General features: G+C 38.6%; 1 protein-coding gene across 2 annotated transcripts; it reads left to right on the top strand.

The window, feature by feature from the left end:
* The first annotated feature begins 1057 nt into the window (after window positions 1-1057).
* LOC114056026 (fructose-1,6-bisphosphatase isozyme 2) lies at window positions 1058-17418 on the top strand. 2 transcript variants are annotated; one of them, XM_027880840.1, is made up of 7 exons: window positions 1058-1322; window positions 3901-4063; window positions 4962-5054; window positions 10844-10984; window positions 12195-12332; window positions 14437-14462; window positions 16954-17418. In XM_027880840.1, the coding sequence occupies exons 1-7, from the start codon at window positions 1150-1152 to the stop codon at window positions 17045-17047; spliced, it is 828 nt and encodes a 275-aa protein (XP_027736641.1). In that variant the 5' UTR covers window positions 1058-1149; the 3' UTR covers window positions 17048-17418. The 2 variants fall into 2 exon arrangements, with proteins under 2 accessions (XP_027736641.1, XP_027736633.1); XM_027880832.1 differs by having other exon boundaries at window positions 1060-1322; window positions 14437-14556.
* Window positions 17419-18947: the final 1529 nt, after the last annotated feature.

The following is an 18947-nucleotide window of genomic DNA, read 5'->3' as shown; positions in this document are numbered from 1 at the left end:
TAGCATAAATAAGTTAATTCCTTATTGAAGGACTGTTACTTGAGAGCAGCTCAAAGCATTGTGCTTTATACATACTAAAAAAATCCAGTAAAAAATATCGGGGGATTTTTCAGGNAAAAAAAAAAAAAAAAAAAAAGAGCGCAAATAGTAGACTGACTAGCTCTGAAAAAAACACCCTTTGAACCTCTAACTCTAAAACAAACCTTCTGTTAGAAGATGATCTGAACTTTGTCTTTTTGACCAATGTAAAACATCACTTGTAATCAGCAGAAGATCCACATGTGGTGTTTTGATAAATGTTACAAGCCATGGGCCAACTCTTCCCCCCCCCCCCCATTTCATATTTACTAGTTTGTTTTGGTATGCTTATGATATTCTAGCTACACAGAAGAGAGGTTTTACATTGAAAACATTTTAGTACTGGTTAGGAGTACTAGTCACACTGACAGTCTAACTTCACTTCAGCTTCATGCGCTCCAAGTATATTGCTTGTGAGGAGTTACTGGCAGCATAACTGCAAATTTGGACTTACCTACATTTACATGGTGCACTTTAATATGAAAACCGACATAAAATTTTATTTTGTGAGTTATGACACTGACATGTTTTTATCAAAGAGGCCTAATTTGTAAATTATTGATGACATAATTACTTTGTAACTAGTCTAGGTGAAGAAGCAGAGATTATGGGAAGGGAGCTTCACTGCCTTCATTTCTGGTGCCTTGCAAATTGTGCACTTTGCCTTGGTTATGCTGAGCCCATTGCTAAGCAGCATCTACAGGAAAGCCAATTCCAGCTAAGCAGCCTGCCAGAGTTTTGCATTATAACCAGTCTAACGCACAATGAGAATATGTAACTAGATCTGCACATAGCTAATTTTGGTGTGTAGGGATACCATCCAAGAAGTGGTTGCTCAGCTGTAGTCCCGTCTCAGGCTCCTTTCCTACATCCCAGTGGAGCCGTGGGGCCAGCCTGGGGTGCTGTTATTCTGAGCACTCAATCACATGGTCTCAGAAGCATCTTAATAAATTCTGACCAGCAACACAGCTAAAAGCTTTGCCTCAAAATAAAACAGCTCCCCAGGACCTCAACACAGCAAGAGAGCATCTTGTCTGGCTGAGCAGATAAGAACTCTGCTACCTGGTAAAAATGACTGACAAAACCCCCTTCGAAACAGATATGCTGACTCTCACGCGATTTGTTATGGAAAAGGGACGTCGTGTGAAAGGAGCAACAGGAGAGCTGACACAGCTGCTCAACTCCATGCTGACTGCCATAAAGGCCATTTCCTCTGCTGTCAGAAAGGCAGGCCTTGCTCACATGTGAGTCCTACCTCGTGATAAAGGGAGGAAGAGGAGGTAGAGAGACAGCTACTTGCACAAGGCTGGGGAGTGGGCAGCAATTCATAAATACTTTGGAAGTGTCTTTTTTTAAGCTGATTGAGGTCAGAGCCTGGATTATCAAGAGTGGGAAGCAGGAGATCTCTCTGGAGCTTTTTAATATTGGGCACAAGATAGACATTTAAACTGACTACTACTGTTCTGTAATATTTTATTCTAAAAATGGAAGTCAGAACTTCAATGCACTGCTCACCTTATCTCTTGTACTTGTTCATATTGAACTGTTTTTAAATCTACTGTGAATTTGCTGAAAATCACACTGTGATATTTTTAATGTAGAATATTTCACTGTAATGTTTCTGCTAGCATCCAAGTCCTCTGCTGAACTGTGCAAATCAGAGCTTGGTTTAGCTCAGGAAGGTGATTTTCTGCCTATTTGCCATACAAGTAATGGTCTAAAGCAAGAGCCCTGTGAGAAATGCCATGTACTGCCATGCATTTCTCCTTCCTTCCTCAAGCAGTAGCCCTCAATCAGGGTTAAGGGCAGGGAGTCTTAATGAGCCCTATATGAAAAACAAATGTAACCACTTGTCATCTAGTATAGAAAATGAAATAAAGAATTGCCTTAGCAAAGCCTGGAGTGTTCTGAGCTTTTCCTCACAGCCAGGTGAAATAAATATCAACATTGATATTCAGTGTTGATCTATCTGAAGCTGTTCAGAGGAATAGAATGTGCTGATAAAATTATGCATTTAAAATAGAAAGGTTTTGGTAAGTATTGAACTATATGATTCTTGATATGCTTCAGTATGTATATATATACATGCATGAAAGAAACAAGGAATACGTTTGTGAAAGAAAGTCAACACTTCTAATTTGTTCTGGGTTGTTGGATTTTTCTCCTTCCCATGGAAACACCAAAGTGCCTGACAGTCAGGGTTTTTTCCTTTTTTGTCCTCAATGCTGTTTGCAAATCATGAATTCAATCTCTCAGCAGTATCACCCTCGCTTTACAGGCATAGACCATAATATGTAGAGAGGACATGAGACATATTCAGACTTAACAGGAGCATTGGGCTCCTATACCCTTACTGTTATACTATGCTTTGTCCTTACTAGGTGAAACTGTTTTGCCTGCCTGTCTTAGAATAACAGTTGCTTTTATGTAATTTTTATGTTTTGGTAGGCAATGTCTGAAGTATTTAGTAAGTACAGAGAAACTTTTTGGTAGATTAGGGGTAGAATAGTCACATATCCTTCTTCCTTTCAGAAAAAAACCCCATCCATTATGCTGAAGAGCAAATGTTTCTTTCTATAAACAAAAGCTTCAGATTTTGAATCAGAAATATCTAAAGTATCCAAACCACAAATAAGTAATGTGCATTGTTTAAATTACTGAAACTTACTACAGAGTTTCAGAAATTCCCTTGGCAAACTTTCAACATAGGTAACTGGCTTGCATCCATCTGCATTTCTGCAGTAAAGAGACCTTTAGGGTTTTTTAGCCCCTCCTTTGATGTGTCTTCTTGAATTTTAAAGAGTTCAACATGAATTTCAACAAATTTTCAATTCAAAAGTGAAGGAGGACATTTTCTAAGTCATAGATCTGAGCTGGAATTGTGCCTGAAAACACACTGACTGGAGAATAGGTACTTAGCACTCCCTGGCAATCACAGTCCTTTCTAGTACCCTAAACTTGGCACTCAAAAATAGAATGTAGAGAAGTATTCAAAACATAGAATACTTCCAAAAAGCTCAGGTGGCTTTGAGTAAGACAAAACATCTAGCCTGCTCCCAGCTAAGACCTGCCACTCACCAGCATCATCCTAGGGACTAATCACTTGCCCCTTTCTCCTACACTTTTTTCACCCCCTCCCAATGAATAAAAAAGCTCTATCTATTCCCTGTATAATTTTTATATTTCTAAGATGCCCAGATGATGCACATTAGGTTTAAGCAGTGCTTCGTCAACTGGAAATCTCAGAAACATATATTCTGTTTTCTATGTCATTAGTATATTGCTAAAATATGCTGAGGATCACCAAATATAAAAGACCCTGATTCTGAGATACAGTTCTGTATGGCAAATTACCTAGGGATGTCTCCAAACTTTCTGATTTGGGGCTGGCTGGGGACTGAGTGAATGTGGATTGAAGGATCACCCCAGAGCTCTGACCAGCCTTTTTCAGAAGCAAACAGCCTCTTCTGCTTCCCCAAACTTGCTGTCGAGTGCTTTGTGAGGCTGCTGGGGAAGCCTGGCCCCTACTTGTTGGGCTCTATACTCTGCTTCTAGCCTGAAGAGCATCCAAGCAGAAGAAAAAGGACCTGGGTAAAGCCTCAAAATGATACCATTTTACTTTCTCATGCATGTTTTTATTTTCTAGCAGCAGCAACAGTCTTAAAATGCACCTTAGTAGTTTAATCCAAGAGTTAGATAAAGGGGTGGGAAGATGAGAAGAAGGAGCCACTCTGACTTGTTTTGTTTTGTTTTGTTTTGTTTTCCTGAAAACCTGTGATATTGGCCTCCCTCAGGTTTTTTGACATTTTTACTATTCTGTAGGTTTGGTATAGCTGGCACTGTGAACGTGACCGGTGATGAGGTGAAGAAGCTGGATGTATTATCCAACTCCCTGGTGATTAATATGCTCCAGTCCTCCTACAGTACCTGTGTCCTTGTCACAGAGGAGAACAAGGAGGCCATCATCACTCCGAAAGACAAGCAGGTCTGTGCAATCCGACATTCAGGGGGATTATGGGCTCAGGCAGCAGTAGGTGGCACTCTTGCTTCAAGTATGAAACCTGGGCCTGGCCCCAAAATCAAGGTTTCCCAGGGGAATTCAGAAAATTTGCATAATTTCTGTGTTGTTTTGATTAATAACTGTGGTGGATGGCATGGTTTCAACAACTAAAAGACATGTGGAGGATAAAATTATTATTAAAGTTTTGCAAAGTGGGGAGAACAGTTATTTTTGAGGTTTTTAACATACCCCAGATTCCAACTGTAAGAGTACTATTACAATGCCTGACCTGGTTTTGGATTACATTAGTACTTAGGCAGGATAAAATGAGATCAGAGCCTGGCAGAACTGGGTTTTATGTTACATTGCCAAAGGAAACACCTGACTAGTTCGTCAAGCTTTCCCCAGGAGGGGATCCTATTGCAGAGGGATACTGCTCATGCTGATGTAGCCTTCCCCTTTCCTAAGATTTTTTCTTTCTGCCTTCTTACCCTCAAACTTCACAACACAGGGAAATCCTTTAATTTGGAACTAAAAGTAACAAAACAAAGCATATTTACTCAAGGAAGATACATACTTTCAGAATGTGTCCGTCCTTTGCTTTCAAACGATTTCTTGCACTGCTTGGCAGCAGAGGATTGCTCCTTTCTATCATCTGATTTTGTGCTGTCTGAGCAGAAAGGTGTCTTCTCCTATTTCTCTGACAGGCCCTTAAGGAGTCAGTATTGTGCTGCAGGGCCAGCTGTGTCAGCAGTGCAGAGTTCTCTGATGAGCTGTATCAGGACTAAATTAAGTCATGAAGACATGGAATTTGTCAAGTAAAAGGAAACAATAATGTGAAACAATATATCATCTAATGCTTTCCTTGCCACTTCTGTTTTAGGGCAAATATGTGGTTTGCTTTGACCCCCTTGATGGTTCATCCAATATAGACTGCTTGGCACCTATAGGAACTATATTTGCTATCTACAAAAAGGTAAGAGGATGGACGAAGCACACATAGCACGATTGACTCAGTGAAAGCAAAATGTCTTGGGTTTATCACCTTGCCTAGTTTCTTTCCTAGGTCCTTTATATGTGTCTGGGAAAAAGGGAACCTTAGAAACAGTGGAAGAGGTAACACTTGAGATTTGTGAGTGCTAAAATGCTGCCTGAATTCCCAGGAAGGGGACACCCAATACCCAACCGCACAAAATGGTAACACTTCCCTCTTCCAGATGCACAGGCACTTAAATAAAACCCTCTCTCTACCAGACAGCTGGTTAGCTTCAGTGATGCTCAACTCAGTGTTATGGTGCTTATGAATCACAGTATTTCTGCTCCTGGACACTTACTGGGGAGGGCTGGCAGCTCTGGAGCATCTCATGGTTAGCAGTGTGGTGACCTCCCAGCACGAGGGCTAGGCCTGTTACGGATGGGAGTTTATAAGCAAAGTAGCAATGGAGGCTGAAGGAAGCAAACACCTGCATTCATCGGGGCCCTGCCAGCATGTCTGCTCCCATGGGGTTGCACAGAACAGCAGCTGTGCAGCCAGCTACAAATGCTAATAGTTATAGTCATGCCAAGTCTTGTGATTTGTTTGCTAATCTCCCAGTGGTTGGTGTTTTTCCCAAAGCCTGAGCTCATAGTCATATGACTGTGGGAGACCCTCAGCCATTACTATTGTGAAATAACATTTTACAATGCTTGTGACTTCAAAGAAGTCTTTCCAGATTTAGATGCTACACTTCAAACAAAGGAAGATATGTTTTTAAAGTCTGTGTCATCTTTTAACTTGTAATTTGCAACTGGCTAGTCCTTGGTTTTTATGTTTCTTGTAGGCAGTACACTAGTCATTACTGCTGAGAATATGCAACTACTAGGGAATCAAACAGGAACAGTCTCAAGAGGGTAGTGGCACAAGCCAAGTCCTGGTATATGGTAGGCTCTATCGTATGGTTTTCCTTATGACACTGTTAATGGTTAGTGCAAACCCACATCACAGATGAAGGACAGGCCAGACAACACTAAGAGGATGTCTGGGTATGGTTTGTGGAAAAAGGAGCCCATGAACTTCCTGCAGTACCATGCAGTATCTTGCTTTTGCAGGGAAGAAAGCTTATGCATGCAATCCATGAAATATGCTCTTTTGGTAAGCAAAGGGGCCTCCACCCTTTTCATTTGTGTCTCAAAAGATAACCTAAATGACAACAGCAGCTCCCTACATTTACAGTAGGCAATAGCTGCATTGTCCACTATTCTTAAGGGTGGTAAGAACCTTCTTATGAATACTAAAGACAATTTGTCTCTCTAGAAATGTTGTGTTAACTTACAGTATGTAATTGTAATCACTCCAGTGAAGCATATAGCTTAGATGGTTGAAACACAGATTAGATTTCTCTCCCATCTTGAATTCATCTGTAATATGTGTAAAGACTATGGAGTGCTCAGTTTTCCCTAAGATTCTGCTTCAAAATAGGAGCATTTGCCAAATTTCCAAATTCTCAAGATTTCAAATATTTTTCTGATCCTTTCACAGTTGTATTATATATTAATATACTTCTTGTAAATACTTTTCCTAAGTTACTGGTTTCCATGTGGGTGGATACTTTTCAGTGCTTCCTAAGAAGGAAATTACATTGCTTTGTATGAATAGTTCATATCCCAGTGAAAATGCTGCTGTTAGGATGAAGCAGTATTTGTCAATTACAAGAACAACTCTACGAGAAAATTTTCAGTTTTCCCGGGAAAGTTAAAAATAATGTTGGTTTTTCCTGGTTTTACTTGCATAGCATTTTCCATTAGAATGCTAATTACAAAGTACATCTTAATTAATGTACCTTCATGTCAGACAACACAATATCATAACAACACTATTATCTTTAAACACTAGTAAATTCAAAATCTTTGAAACTACTGAATAATAATAAGGGCTTTAGTGATTGTTACTAAAGGGTAGTGGTGGATAAGTATCACTTAAGATAGAAGTCATAATCTCAGGACATTTTAAATGTTCATGAACAACATTTTGGAAAAGCTGGAACAATTGTAATTCAAATGGATGAATCTTAGCACTTATCTGATATTTGGCACCTGCCAATTCTCAGATGAGTGTGTGACTGATTTTCTACCATGTCTTATCTTACTTGCATTTCCAAAGGTGCACCCTTCAAAACTGAAACATTTGGCTCATTTTGGGGGGGGGGGGGGGGGAAAGGAGTTAAAAAAAAGAGAGGTGTAATAAGCACTTTTATACAAAAGTCAGACTTGGCCAATATATTTAAAGGTGAAACCAGTTCTCTGGCTGCATCCAACCCAGAACATCCAGCATGGTAGAAGGTATCATTCCCTCCTGTCAGAAAAGCACTGTGTCAGTTTCTTAGAGAAAACCACCAGGAAATACACTTTATCTCAGGTTTATTTAATTTTTCACCTGACTTTTGCTTTCTGAAACATGGGTGGTGTTGTTAAAAAGATCAGAAAGATCAAAAAGTGGGGCTGAGGGAGAAGCCTTTTTGAATCAGCAAGGAGTGAGTCCTTGGTAGTTGCTGCCACTGAGGGGCTCTCAGTTGTGTCAGAGTGCGGTGATAATAAATGCTTTTTGTTTGGATTCTTCCCAGCTTTTCAGGCCACTGAGCTGAATCTACAACTCTCAATTCACGCTGTACAAACATGCTGTGAAACTCTGTTGCTTTATTTCACCCTGGGTTTAATTTGTAACTTTGCCAGTGCCTCCGATGTATTTTATTTGCTACCTTTCATTGTCATCAGGAAAATGTCCTCCCCTTCGTGTGGTCCCTCACAGATAAAGTGTAAGAATTCAGTCTAAATGCAAAGAATACTCATAAAACACATGATACAAATGGACACCTGGCAACCAAGTCCTTCTAGAGTTGCTCCCAGTGCTGATGCGAACTCCATGTGATGTTGGGCAAATCATACATGCAAAAATTTCAAACTCAGATATCACCTGAGGGTACTCCCTATCTGCAGACCTTGTTTCATCTGCTTCACACCAATAATGAGCGAAAGTGACTGTGTCAAGGCTTGTCAGAGCTTTTCTGCAGTCCATCTGTCTATTTCAGTGTTTTACATAAAGACCTTCAAAGATATTTCACTACTAGCATCATAGTCAAAATATAATAGAAAGGAAATCCATCCGTGCACTAGAAAGAAGTGAAAATACTCAGCAGCACTCAGAGTGGACTGGCCAGTTAATCCTCTGATTTGTTTCACAGTACTTGGTAGGACAAAACTCCTACAGTCCTAACAATGAAATATCAGCTGATCTGGAGTTCTTTCATATTAACAAGCTTTGCAAAATGTTTGTTTCAGATTGAAATTTTGTCCTTCTTTTTGGAAGCTAGCTCTTGGAAACACAGTTGTGAATAAAGATAGAATAACAATTGAATTCTGTCCAACTGCCTATCTCTTGAGGGAAGAATCCTCTGTTTTTTTCAGGATAGCCAACAAATATGTATTTTTTCAGCTATACAAACACAGAAATTGCATTTAAGAAATAGGACTGAAAAGCTCATCTCAGAAAAAATCATCATGGCTGGGCTTTGCCAACAAAGATTTGAGAGGGGCTCTACCCACGCTTGCTACAAGTGCACTGATGGCTAAAAAGGCCAATGCGAGATAGACAAGTCCGGTTGCAGAAGGCACAGCAGAAAGACTCCCCAGGTGATATCGACGAGACTCGATTCTTTCTGCTTTGTCTTTTCTCCTCGAGAGTGATCCTGCATGTGTTCTCAAAAGCAGCAGCAGCGTTACAGATGGTGTGTCTCCAGGCCTCAGAAAAAATACATTTTAAATCAATATCATATATAAACAAAAGCTACATATATTGTATATATTCCATGCTCTAGAAAACAAACCTCTTTGCTGCATTTATATAGAATTATTTTTTATTTAATGAGAAAAGCATGTAGAAAGCTATGACAATCATACTATGTTTGCAGTTAGTTGTGTGAATATATGTTTAATTCTGCATTTAATGGTGCAAATAATTTGTCTACCATACAAGCATTGCTTTTGATGCTGAGATGTAAATGCCATGGGGATATATTTTTGAAAGAGATGTAGGGCATAATAGTTGGTTCTGTAAAGACTGTTTAGCAAAGTATTAGCCACTATCAGTCAATATTAAAAGCTCTGAAATATACAAATAAAATTTTAACTAGTCTTCCTTCATTATGTGCATTAGAATCTCTCTGAATAAGCATCTTGACATAATTTCAAGTGACTGTTTTTATACGAGGTACATTTCAGCTCTCATGAAGGGCTAGTTGGCAACTGGATTTTTTTTTTTCCTCAGAAGATCTTGCAAAATAATAACAAAAAAAAGATTTTAGCAAAGTACAACTAAAAATTGTAAGTGAAGTAACAAAAGTAGCAAAATCTTTCATCTGAAAACAAAAACATTTTGGTGTGAAATCACTGTCTTCATATGCCAGGAAAGATGTAATTTCAGTGTCCCATACTTCAGTTTTCCTCTAGATGTTGGCATATAACAATGAATGGGACTACCTTGTCTTGGCAGGCACCCTGATAGCTCTTTGCTGTGAGGTAGACCAGAGAATTTCTCTGTAGAAGGCAAGGTGTTTTCTTTTGAAAAATATCGAAGGAAGGCATTCTTGATTTTTTAAAGAATTTACTCAATATTCATCAAAGACTGTTTTCTACACAAGGTAGTCTTCTGTGATTTTTATTTTTTTAATCAGATATTCTGGGCTAGGCCTGCTATTTCTACTGAGCTGCTACTCAATCTAATTAAGCCCATGTAATCACTGAGAAACTATCTGAGTTTGGAGTAATAAAATACTAAACCAGGACCTGAAGAAAGAGGAGGTTTCCTTTTAATTCGTCATGGACCACTGTCAAAACACTCACACAAGACCCACCATAACTGGCAAGCTTTTAAGTAAATATTAATATGAAGCATACCCATTTTGTGGTTCCAGTAGGGGAAGCTGGAACCAGCCTTCCCAGGTACTCCTGGCTATTCTCCTTACCCTGACAGACAAACTCTTTCAAGCTATGGCTGAGGCACAACCCTAGAACTAGCTGGAAATACTTGCACTAGGTCTGCTTGGGCTAGTGGTGTTCAGTTATAACCAAAGAACCAAATCCAAATGTGGATGTTAGAAAATGAATAAAAGAGTGAAGTAAAATGCCATGTATGTGCTACATAGAGTTACATGTGCATATCTCCACACATGCACACTTCACGTCATCAAATACATTTGCTATTTTATATATAATATGAACATTTACGTCCCTTCAGTTACCTATCTCTTCACTAGCAGAGACCAGTACACAAACTTTGTTCTATCATGTTGCATCTACCTCTTTATTCTGTATTACTGGAAGCGTTTTTTCTGTAATGTTAATTGCAACTTTTATCTCTCAGTTATTTCCTCTGAGGCATGTCAGTATGATAGCTTATGTTATATTTACAGAAAATTAGTACCTCTGTTCAGTCTCAGATTTCTGATGATCTTGAGTTATTAGCCTAGGCTGTAGCGCTAAGGTGTCAGTTTTGTTGCAGGTGTCATATTGATTGTGTGATATGTATAAAATAACAAACTCTAAGCACCCTGTAACAGCATGCACATGTAATTGTACCAAACTTGCTCTGAACTAGTGGGAACAATCTCTGTTTTGTTGTTTCAAAGGCCTGCATAGACACAAAAATGAGAACTGTCATATTATTACTGAAGTATTGTTTCCAGTGTTTATCATCAGAATTTAACCTTCAGTCCAACGGTAATTTTTCCTCAGGAAACAGATGATGAGCCCTCTGAAAAAGATGCTTTACAGCCCGGACGTAATATTGTTGCTGCAGGTTATGCCTTGTATGGTAGTGCTACACTGGTTGCCCTCTCCACAGGGCAAGGAGTTGACTGCTTCATGCTCGATCCGGTACAGTAGTGCTGTTAATCACATTGTCACTATCTTTTAGAGTTTTCTGTACTCAGCTTTACTTATTTTTGTTAGTCCTTGTCTCTGTAATCTACCCACTCTTTGGAATTCTTTTTTTAATGCCCTAGAGCATCCCATTTCCTGTTTACAAGTATTTATTTAATAATACATGAATGACCATGTTGGTTGCAATACCTATTTGTTTTTTTCTATTCGATAGAAGAGAAATTAAGTTAAAGTCTTAGTTAAGCATTTGAGACCCTGTTCATTCAAAACAACACTTAAAAAAATTCAATCTGAAAAGCGCCTTTACCTCCACTTAAAAGTACTACACTTTTATCTTTTTCTTGATTTTTTCTGTCTGATGAAAAACATCAACATGTTTGCTATTCAGCCTGAGGTAAGGTCCATTTTTTTTTTAATACAATTCATGCACAATGATGTGTGATTTCCTGAATGCAGTTCAATGTCATGGCTGTCACCTAAACTGCATACTCCGAAATTTGCAAAACCACAGCCATGCCTATACAATTGGACATGTGCCACTCCTTGGTGTCCAGCCCAGGAGCCAAATGAGTATTACAGTGGGAATGCAGGAAGGCCACTCATAACCAGCATTAGATGTGGGCAATAACATAGGAGGGTTGGGATTTGGGTTTTCTTTAATATAAAAGGATGCATTATTATCAAAACTTCTTTTAACCTTTATAAATAGTCTCACTCCAAGTAGAAAGAACTGGGAGCTGAACTGTTCTGGTAAGAGACAGAGCAAGAGAACATGGATGTTGAACTCAAACTGCAGACAGCAACACCTGGAGGAAGCTGACCACATTCACTTTAAGATATTTAGACAAGACAGGCAAGAAGAGTTAAAAAATCAGAAGACAGTGTAATTTCTTAATTTGCAGCTGTATGAATTGTAGACAGAGATTCACGATCTATCCACTTTCAGAGCTGACTGCTGTTTCTTTGATATGCTATTACAGTCAGTTTACTTTTTGCTTATAGTACCAAAGTGACAAGTTTTCTTTAGCTTAATGCAGATCTTTGCTTTCTGTTCTTTTTGAAATACTGTGAGGTTATACACCAGACTGGCGCTGGAAGGACCAAGCTGTTCTAACGTTTCTGTCTCGTCCAGTGTGACAACTGTTATGGAAAGTCAATAAAATTTTCTGCTGCTTGCTAAAACCTCATCTATCCTGTCCTGCAGGGTCTTGGTGAATTTATTTTGGTGGACAGAGATGTTAAAATCAAGCAGAAGGGGAAGGTGTACAGTCTCAATGAAGGTTATGCAAAATATTTTGATCCTGCAATGACAGAATATTTGCAAAAGAAGAAATTCCCTGAGGTAAGAAAATATTAACACTGTACCCCATGTACTGGCATTTACTCCATTCCATACAGTCCTGACTGATGGGAAAGGATTTGAAGACCTCCCTAAATTCAGACCCATTTAACCCTTTCATGCCATCAAATCCATTGTGGGTATATATCTAAATTTTGTGTGTGTGTGTCCTGACATCTTTTATGACTTAGATTTCAGTAAATAAAATCATAGCTTGTTCATCACTTTGGGAACAAAAATGTGCTGAAGAACAAGCTTTTTCATCAAAATTCTGCAACTGTACTAGCCAAATTAATTCACACTTAAATTGTATAAAGAATCTACTCTTGAATAGGAAATCCAGTGTATTCCGAACGTATCTGATGATTTGTACACAGGTGGAGCAGCTGTGCAGTTCATGCCTGTGGGTTGCAGACTCCTTATCTGATAATGTCATAGAAGCAACCCTTAACAATCTCTTTCAGGGGTTGCATACTTTTGATAGGACTTTTCTTATGTTAAACAAACTTTTCTTAACACTTGGTTATTACCTGTTGAAACTATAAAAGAGAGTTCTTCCTTTGATGGTGTTTTTAAAGGTATTTTGAGACTGTAATCACATCTCGCCCAGACTTTAATGGCAAACCTGCTTAGGTCTCCCTCTTACATCTCGTAAGGTATTGTTTTTTTCTGATGTCAGATTTTTACAATTGTAAAGTCACAAGTGCAAACAGTGTGATGGAGAAGCTATCATTTGAGGTCTAAATATGCAATTACTTGAGTGTAAGCTATGAAAAACAAGGGAGCAAACACTTGAAAGTATTGTTCATTTGTATCTTGAAGTAATAGGACCAGCTTTAAACAAAACTGAATATAAAAGCTCCAGACTGTGTCTTATCCATCATGTTTTCCACAGTTTGTATTGTTTTCCTCTGAATTTTTTATACTTCTCCTAATGTTCTCTTATGTTATTCATAGGCTGGAAGAGGTCTCCCTTCCAATTTTACTATCAGCTACATGAAATATCTGAGTTGTATAGTTAAGCATCTTAGAACTCAACTTCCTAGTGTTCTGTTGCATTATAATGTGTGATTTTATGAGAATCTCTTCCCGTTTTAAAAGAGAATAATTTTCAAAACTTCACAGTTGCATAGAACAATTTGGAAAAGTGATTTTAAAATAGAACAATATTTTTTTTTCTATTTGTGTGTTTTCCTCCAAGGTGTTTTTTCTCCCAGCTAACCTTATGATTTTTGGGGATATGTGACTAACTTATGATATCTGAAGGTGTTGAAGTTGGCATTGCTGAACAAGTTCTCTATGTACTTCTCTGGACCCAGTATCAGAACAGGTCGAACTTTGTAGAAAGCCTCAAGATCTTTCATTATAAAACTGATCCAGACAAAAAGACCCATGCAGAGGTGTATTCAACATTCATTTGGTCTTCTATATGTGCTTCTATTTTTTCAAGACAGCTTGCCTGTCTTCTACATTTCCTACCTTGCCATTCTTAAGACCAGCAAACCTGAGATTGACTTGAATACTTTCCTGATATCTCTTGCTAGAATGACCTGTCCTTCAACAACATCAATTTCTAAGCTGAGAGCAAGGAAAACTACGTTCATGAATAATTGCTATCTGTCAAAGTAAGCTGCAGAATGAGTGTTATGGCCAATTTTGCCATTAGCAAATAAGCTGGAAGATAAAAGTTGGAGTCCTCTTGGAACCATCTGGACATTTGGTAAAAAACGGCATCCCATCTTATGTTCTGGCTTAGGAACCAGTGAAGAATCAAAAATCAAATGTATGCCTTGTGCTGTTAATGTGAAGAAGTTTTCACTCCCTTGTTTTTTCTCAGGTTGGGGTCGATTCTAAATTGTGCACTCAAACTACAGGCACCCCAGTTTTCACACTGTGAATGCAAATCTTCAAAACATTTATTTGAGAACTCTGTAGATTATCACTGTCTTACAAAAGGCTACACTTCAGACTGGTTTTTGCATTTATGGTATCCATAAATAGCCATTGATTTAAGCAGTTTTGATTCCTGTTCCATAAAAAAAAAAAAATTGCCATGCTACTAGCTGTCTAGCCTGGCAAATATGATGTTTTACTGTATGTTTTTCAGGATGGCAGTTCCCCATATGGTGCCAGGTATGTGGGCTCCATGGTAGCTGATGTTCACCGTACATTGATGTATGGTGGGATCTTCATGTATCCTGCTAATAAGAAGAGTCCTAAAGGAAAGGTATATGATTATACTTCTTTTCTGCCAACCTAATACTTCTGGTATTACCAGAGATGTAAAAGAATTTTAGGTAAGTTAATGGATAATAATTTTCCATCCCTGAAAAAAACTATCAATGGATTTGGTGTCAGTATAGGGAAGAAACATAGGCAATTGCCAATTTAGGCCATAAATCTTCCTGTGGGCTTTTATGTTACAAACTACTCAAATGGTTTTCACTGCAACCAATAACCTCATCAATTTTTCTAAAGATAAACATCTGAGTACCATAGAAACCCACTGCCATATATGTGCATAACTGGCAGATACAACACAGACCTAAGGCAGACCTCTGCACTTTAAATTGGCAGCTGAAGTTATCCCACCAACAGGTGGGTTATGCTGAACTCCAGAGAGGGTTTTGTCCCGGTAAAATTGTTTTAAATATTTGAATCATCATCCTGGGGAAAAAAAAAAACACACTACACTAAAAAAAGGGCCTTCATTAGACTATGTTTGTGCATCAGAGCAAGAGACAGAAAAGGAATCTGCTGGTTGTGAGAAAAGTGGGTTTACTGACTGGCCTCTTCAAATTAAACTTTTGGTTTTGAAATCTGCATTAAATCACTGCTGAAGAAAAAAAAATGAGAAACAGAACAAAAGAACAGATTAACAAAGTACCTATGTAATTTTACATAAATTAATATTTCCACATAAGTTAGCTTATATTCACTCTTGGATTGCTCTAGCTTGCACTACCATCATAGAGAGAGTAATAAGAGAAGCAAAACTGTGCTATCATTACAAATAAAATTTTTTTTCTTTGCTTCTCAGAGTGTAGATCTATATAGTTCTTGTCACAAAGGTCTTTTCTTGTTGAATAAATAATGCCTTTGTGGCAGGTGCCCTGATCACCATTCCTCTGAAAGACATTCTATGCACTTGGTTAGAGAGCTGAAAGAAATCAAATGCCACTGGAATTGACTGATGAAAAGTCTTTAGTACGTATGTAAATGACATGCATGTAGGCCCTAACATATACAGCTCCTTCTCAAAGTTAAAGGAAGAGAACAAAATGCTCAATAAATAGAACAGAAATGGCCAACAAATAGATCCTCTTTTCAAATCAGGTATGCTCCATAATATTTTTTATGAATTGAAGGCTTATAGGTCTCTATTAGGTGAAAAATTGTTAAACTTGTCTGAAGACAGAGCCCACCTGAAGATCCCTAAGTACAGTTGCACTGCTATCTGCAGAAAAATTGCTTTCCTTAAGTTGCATAATCACAGTTAAACAACATGTGATTCCATGGTGATACCACTTCTGTTTTCTGATAATGATTTCCCAAAAGTGGGCCAAGCAATAAGAAGAACAGCAAAGGCTATTGGTCTTATGTTGCCAGTCAGATGGAGTCCTTGGACCAGAAGTAGCACTTTAGTGGGATTTAAAGATAAGAATGACAGTAATATGGCACTATTAAAGTTTTTTGTATATTATGGTTTTATTACAGTGTGCTAAAGGCATGACGGGTACTGAAGTCCTGTGTTGAACCCATTTGTTTTGATAGAGTTGCATTCTGTCACACTTTCTTTTCCACAGAAAACATTCTCTCTTTTGCACGTATGAAGAGTCCTTTAAACAAAATATGTACTAATACTGTTGTACATGAACACCTCACAAATAAACCTACAGAAATACTGCCTCTTAAAAAACAACCAGCTATCATCTACGCCCATTCAAAACCAGAAACTTTTGGCATATGTCCCAAATTAATTTTCATTCCACCAGAGCACAGTCACCCCAAGAGGCAATATTTTAAAAAATGTGAACAGATATCAGGGTCCAAACTAAAAGGGGAAATTTGCTTTTAATAGTAACTACATTTACTTCTGAAAGCACAGCCACCATCTGCGTGAGTTCAGGCTACTAATATCTATGCGTATTTCTGAAGAGAAGCACTCAAAACCTGAAATTTGAAGCTGGGAGCATCATGTTTCAAACTCTAAAATATCCTGACCAAACATAACACGATTGTCCCAAGCACTGAGGTAGCGCATAAAGGAAGAGATTTTGGCATTTTTTTCCCAGTACTATTAACTTAGCTGGCTTAACTGTTTTGCTGATGTCTGTGGGCCAGACAGCTACTTTTGACATTTTTGAAAAAATACGGCTTTGGTGCTGTGCATCAGTATGCCAGCTTGGAAACAAGAGTGGTGGTGCTTGGATGCAGGGTAGGTACACTGTGAGAAGGGGTAAGAAGGAGGGCCTGACTGAGAGGCACTGCTACGTAGGTCAACTGAAGTTTGGTACAAAATTCTCCAAAATCACAAAAGGAAGACTAGGTTTTGGTAAGTGTTTTTGTATATTTTGGTGTAATTTCCCCCAAAGGCAATCATGTGTTTCCTCTTTCTTTCTAGCTCCGACTCCTCTATGAATGCAACCCTATGGCTTTCATCATTGAGCAGGCGGGTGGGATTGCAACTACAGGCACAGAAGCAGTGTTGGATGTGAAACCTGAGAATATTCATCAGAGAGTTCCTCTTATACTTGGCTCTCCAGATGACGTGCAAGAATACCTTGCTTGTGTACAGAAACACAAGAAGAGCAGCTAAAGGCTTTTCCACATCAGACCTTGATCATGCATTTTTTCAGTCTGTAAGAAAAGCCATACATTTCAAGATGGTGGATTCTAGCAATTAACACAGTGAAAGTTCCGCTTTATGAGAACAAGAAAAAAAAAATTGTTGATGGGAAAAAAGGTAACAATTTAATTTCTCCTTGTAGGCAAAGGTAAAAATTCTTTTACTCTGATTTATGCAGTGCAAATATAGAGATGGAGTCCTGATTTCCAAACAGAAACTAATTTATATAATAGTAACAAAGGGAAGTGAATTGTGTCAATATCCCCATTTGATCTGAAGCTTTACATCTGACATTACATGGATGGTGTTATTTCAAACAGGATTTCCTCATCAATATTTGCAATGTTGTTATTTGGATTTTCTCCCAGAGGTTTTCTTGCCGATCCTTTTTATTTTGACAGCCCTAAGAACCAAAGTCTCATGCTGTCTGAAACAGAGACATTTTAAGCTCTAAATTATATGTGTCTTGAGTAATGAATAGAGATGAAAAGGCTGCAGTGTTGCCAGGGTATTTCATTTATCATAAGCATTGGAAATATCTTGTGTTATTTACAGACAGGCAGCTTTCAATGGCACAAATTACAATAAACCATTGTTATCGATGTGATACTCAAATCATGCCTATTCCCTGTTAATCCAGTGTTCTCTGCAACTGAAGAGGATACAAAGCCACTGTTACACATCTGTTTTCTTTTACTTTGAAAGGTTCCTTTTTTCAGATTGAAGCTTGCCCTTTACACATGTTATACTGCTGTGATGTCCCACCCTTACGGGGAAGGAAACATCCAAGATTCATAGATTGCTCATGGTCAAAAGAGAAAGCAAAAGTCAAATGGTTCATAAAAAATAACAAAGTTTTATTAGTAAATTACACACTTGGCATGGAAATTGTTAGGAGTTAGTCTGTGATCAACCGGTATAAACACACAGGTAAAGGGGTAGGGTGAAAGGTAAGAAAGAGAGAGAGAGGTGAATTAAAGAGGAGGGGGAAGGAGAGGGAGAGAGAGTCCTGGCTCCAGCATTGATCCAGCTGAGGGGTTGTTCAGGGTCCTGAGGGCACACATGTGCCTGGGCTTTGTTGAGATATCTTTTTATGGAAATGTTTTCCTTGCCTCGGAGATAAGTTTCTCGCTTTCTATGCAAATTTGTTGTCATGTGCAGTCCTTTCTTCTAGACCTTTCTGGAAACTGGTCGTAGGGCTTTGGGTGTCTTTGTTGATCTTGGTTCACCCTACAGTCCATGGTCATTTCTCAGCCTCATTCCTGCACTTGCATTGTATTGTGTTGTGCCTATCTCCAGGAGCTACAACAAAGCTGTTTGCCCTGGAAAAGCGCCCCTCTACCTCTATATGGCACTCTTTTCCAGCTCAGCTACATCCTGCTCTTTCTCACAGTGTGTTATTACCAACAATCCTTGGTTGTCTCCACAGCCATCAGGTTATCAGAGTTCGAGTCATGCACACTATCATATGACTCAGGATTCTGCATAGAGAAAACAAAGTGGTAATCAGGACTAGAACCCTGAACTTTCTGACAGTTAACTTTGACCTCTTCGAAGACCTGCTTAGAGAAAATCTATGGCTTAGGGCTCTAGAAAAACTGTCTCCAAGAGAGCTGGTCAGTATTCAAGCATCACTTCCTCCAAACTCAAGGTCAGTGTATACCCATACACAAGAAAGCAAGCAAAGGGGGAAGGAGACCTGCATGGAAGAACAAGGAGCTTCTAAAAAGAAATTTATGGGATGTGAAAAAAGGCACAGGTCACATGGG

Source organism: Empidonax traillii, unplaced genomic scaffold, assembly GCF_003031625.1.
Source record: "Empidonax traillii isolate 1590-97213 ecotype Southwest subspecies unplaced genomic scaffold, ASM303162v1 scaffold6:size4315531, whole genome shotgun sequence".
In the NCBI taxonomy this organism is placed as follows: Eukaryota; Metazoa; Chordata; class Aves; order Passeriformes; family Tyrannidae; genus Empidonax; species Empidonax traillii.
The sequence above is the reverse complement of the archived record's forward strand: the minus strand, read 5'-3'. Positions and strand labels throughout refer to the sequence as shown.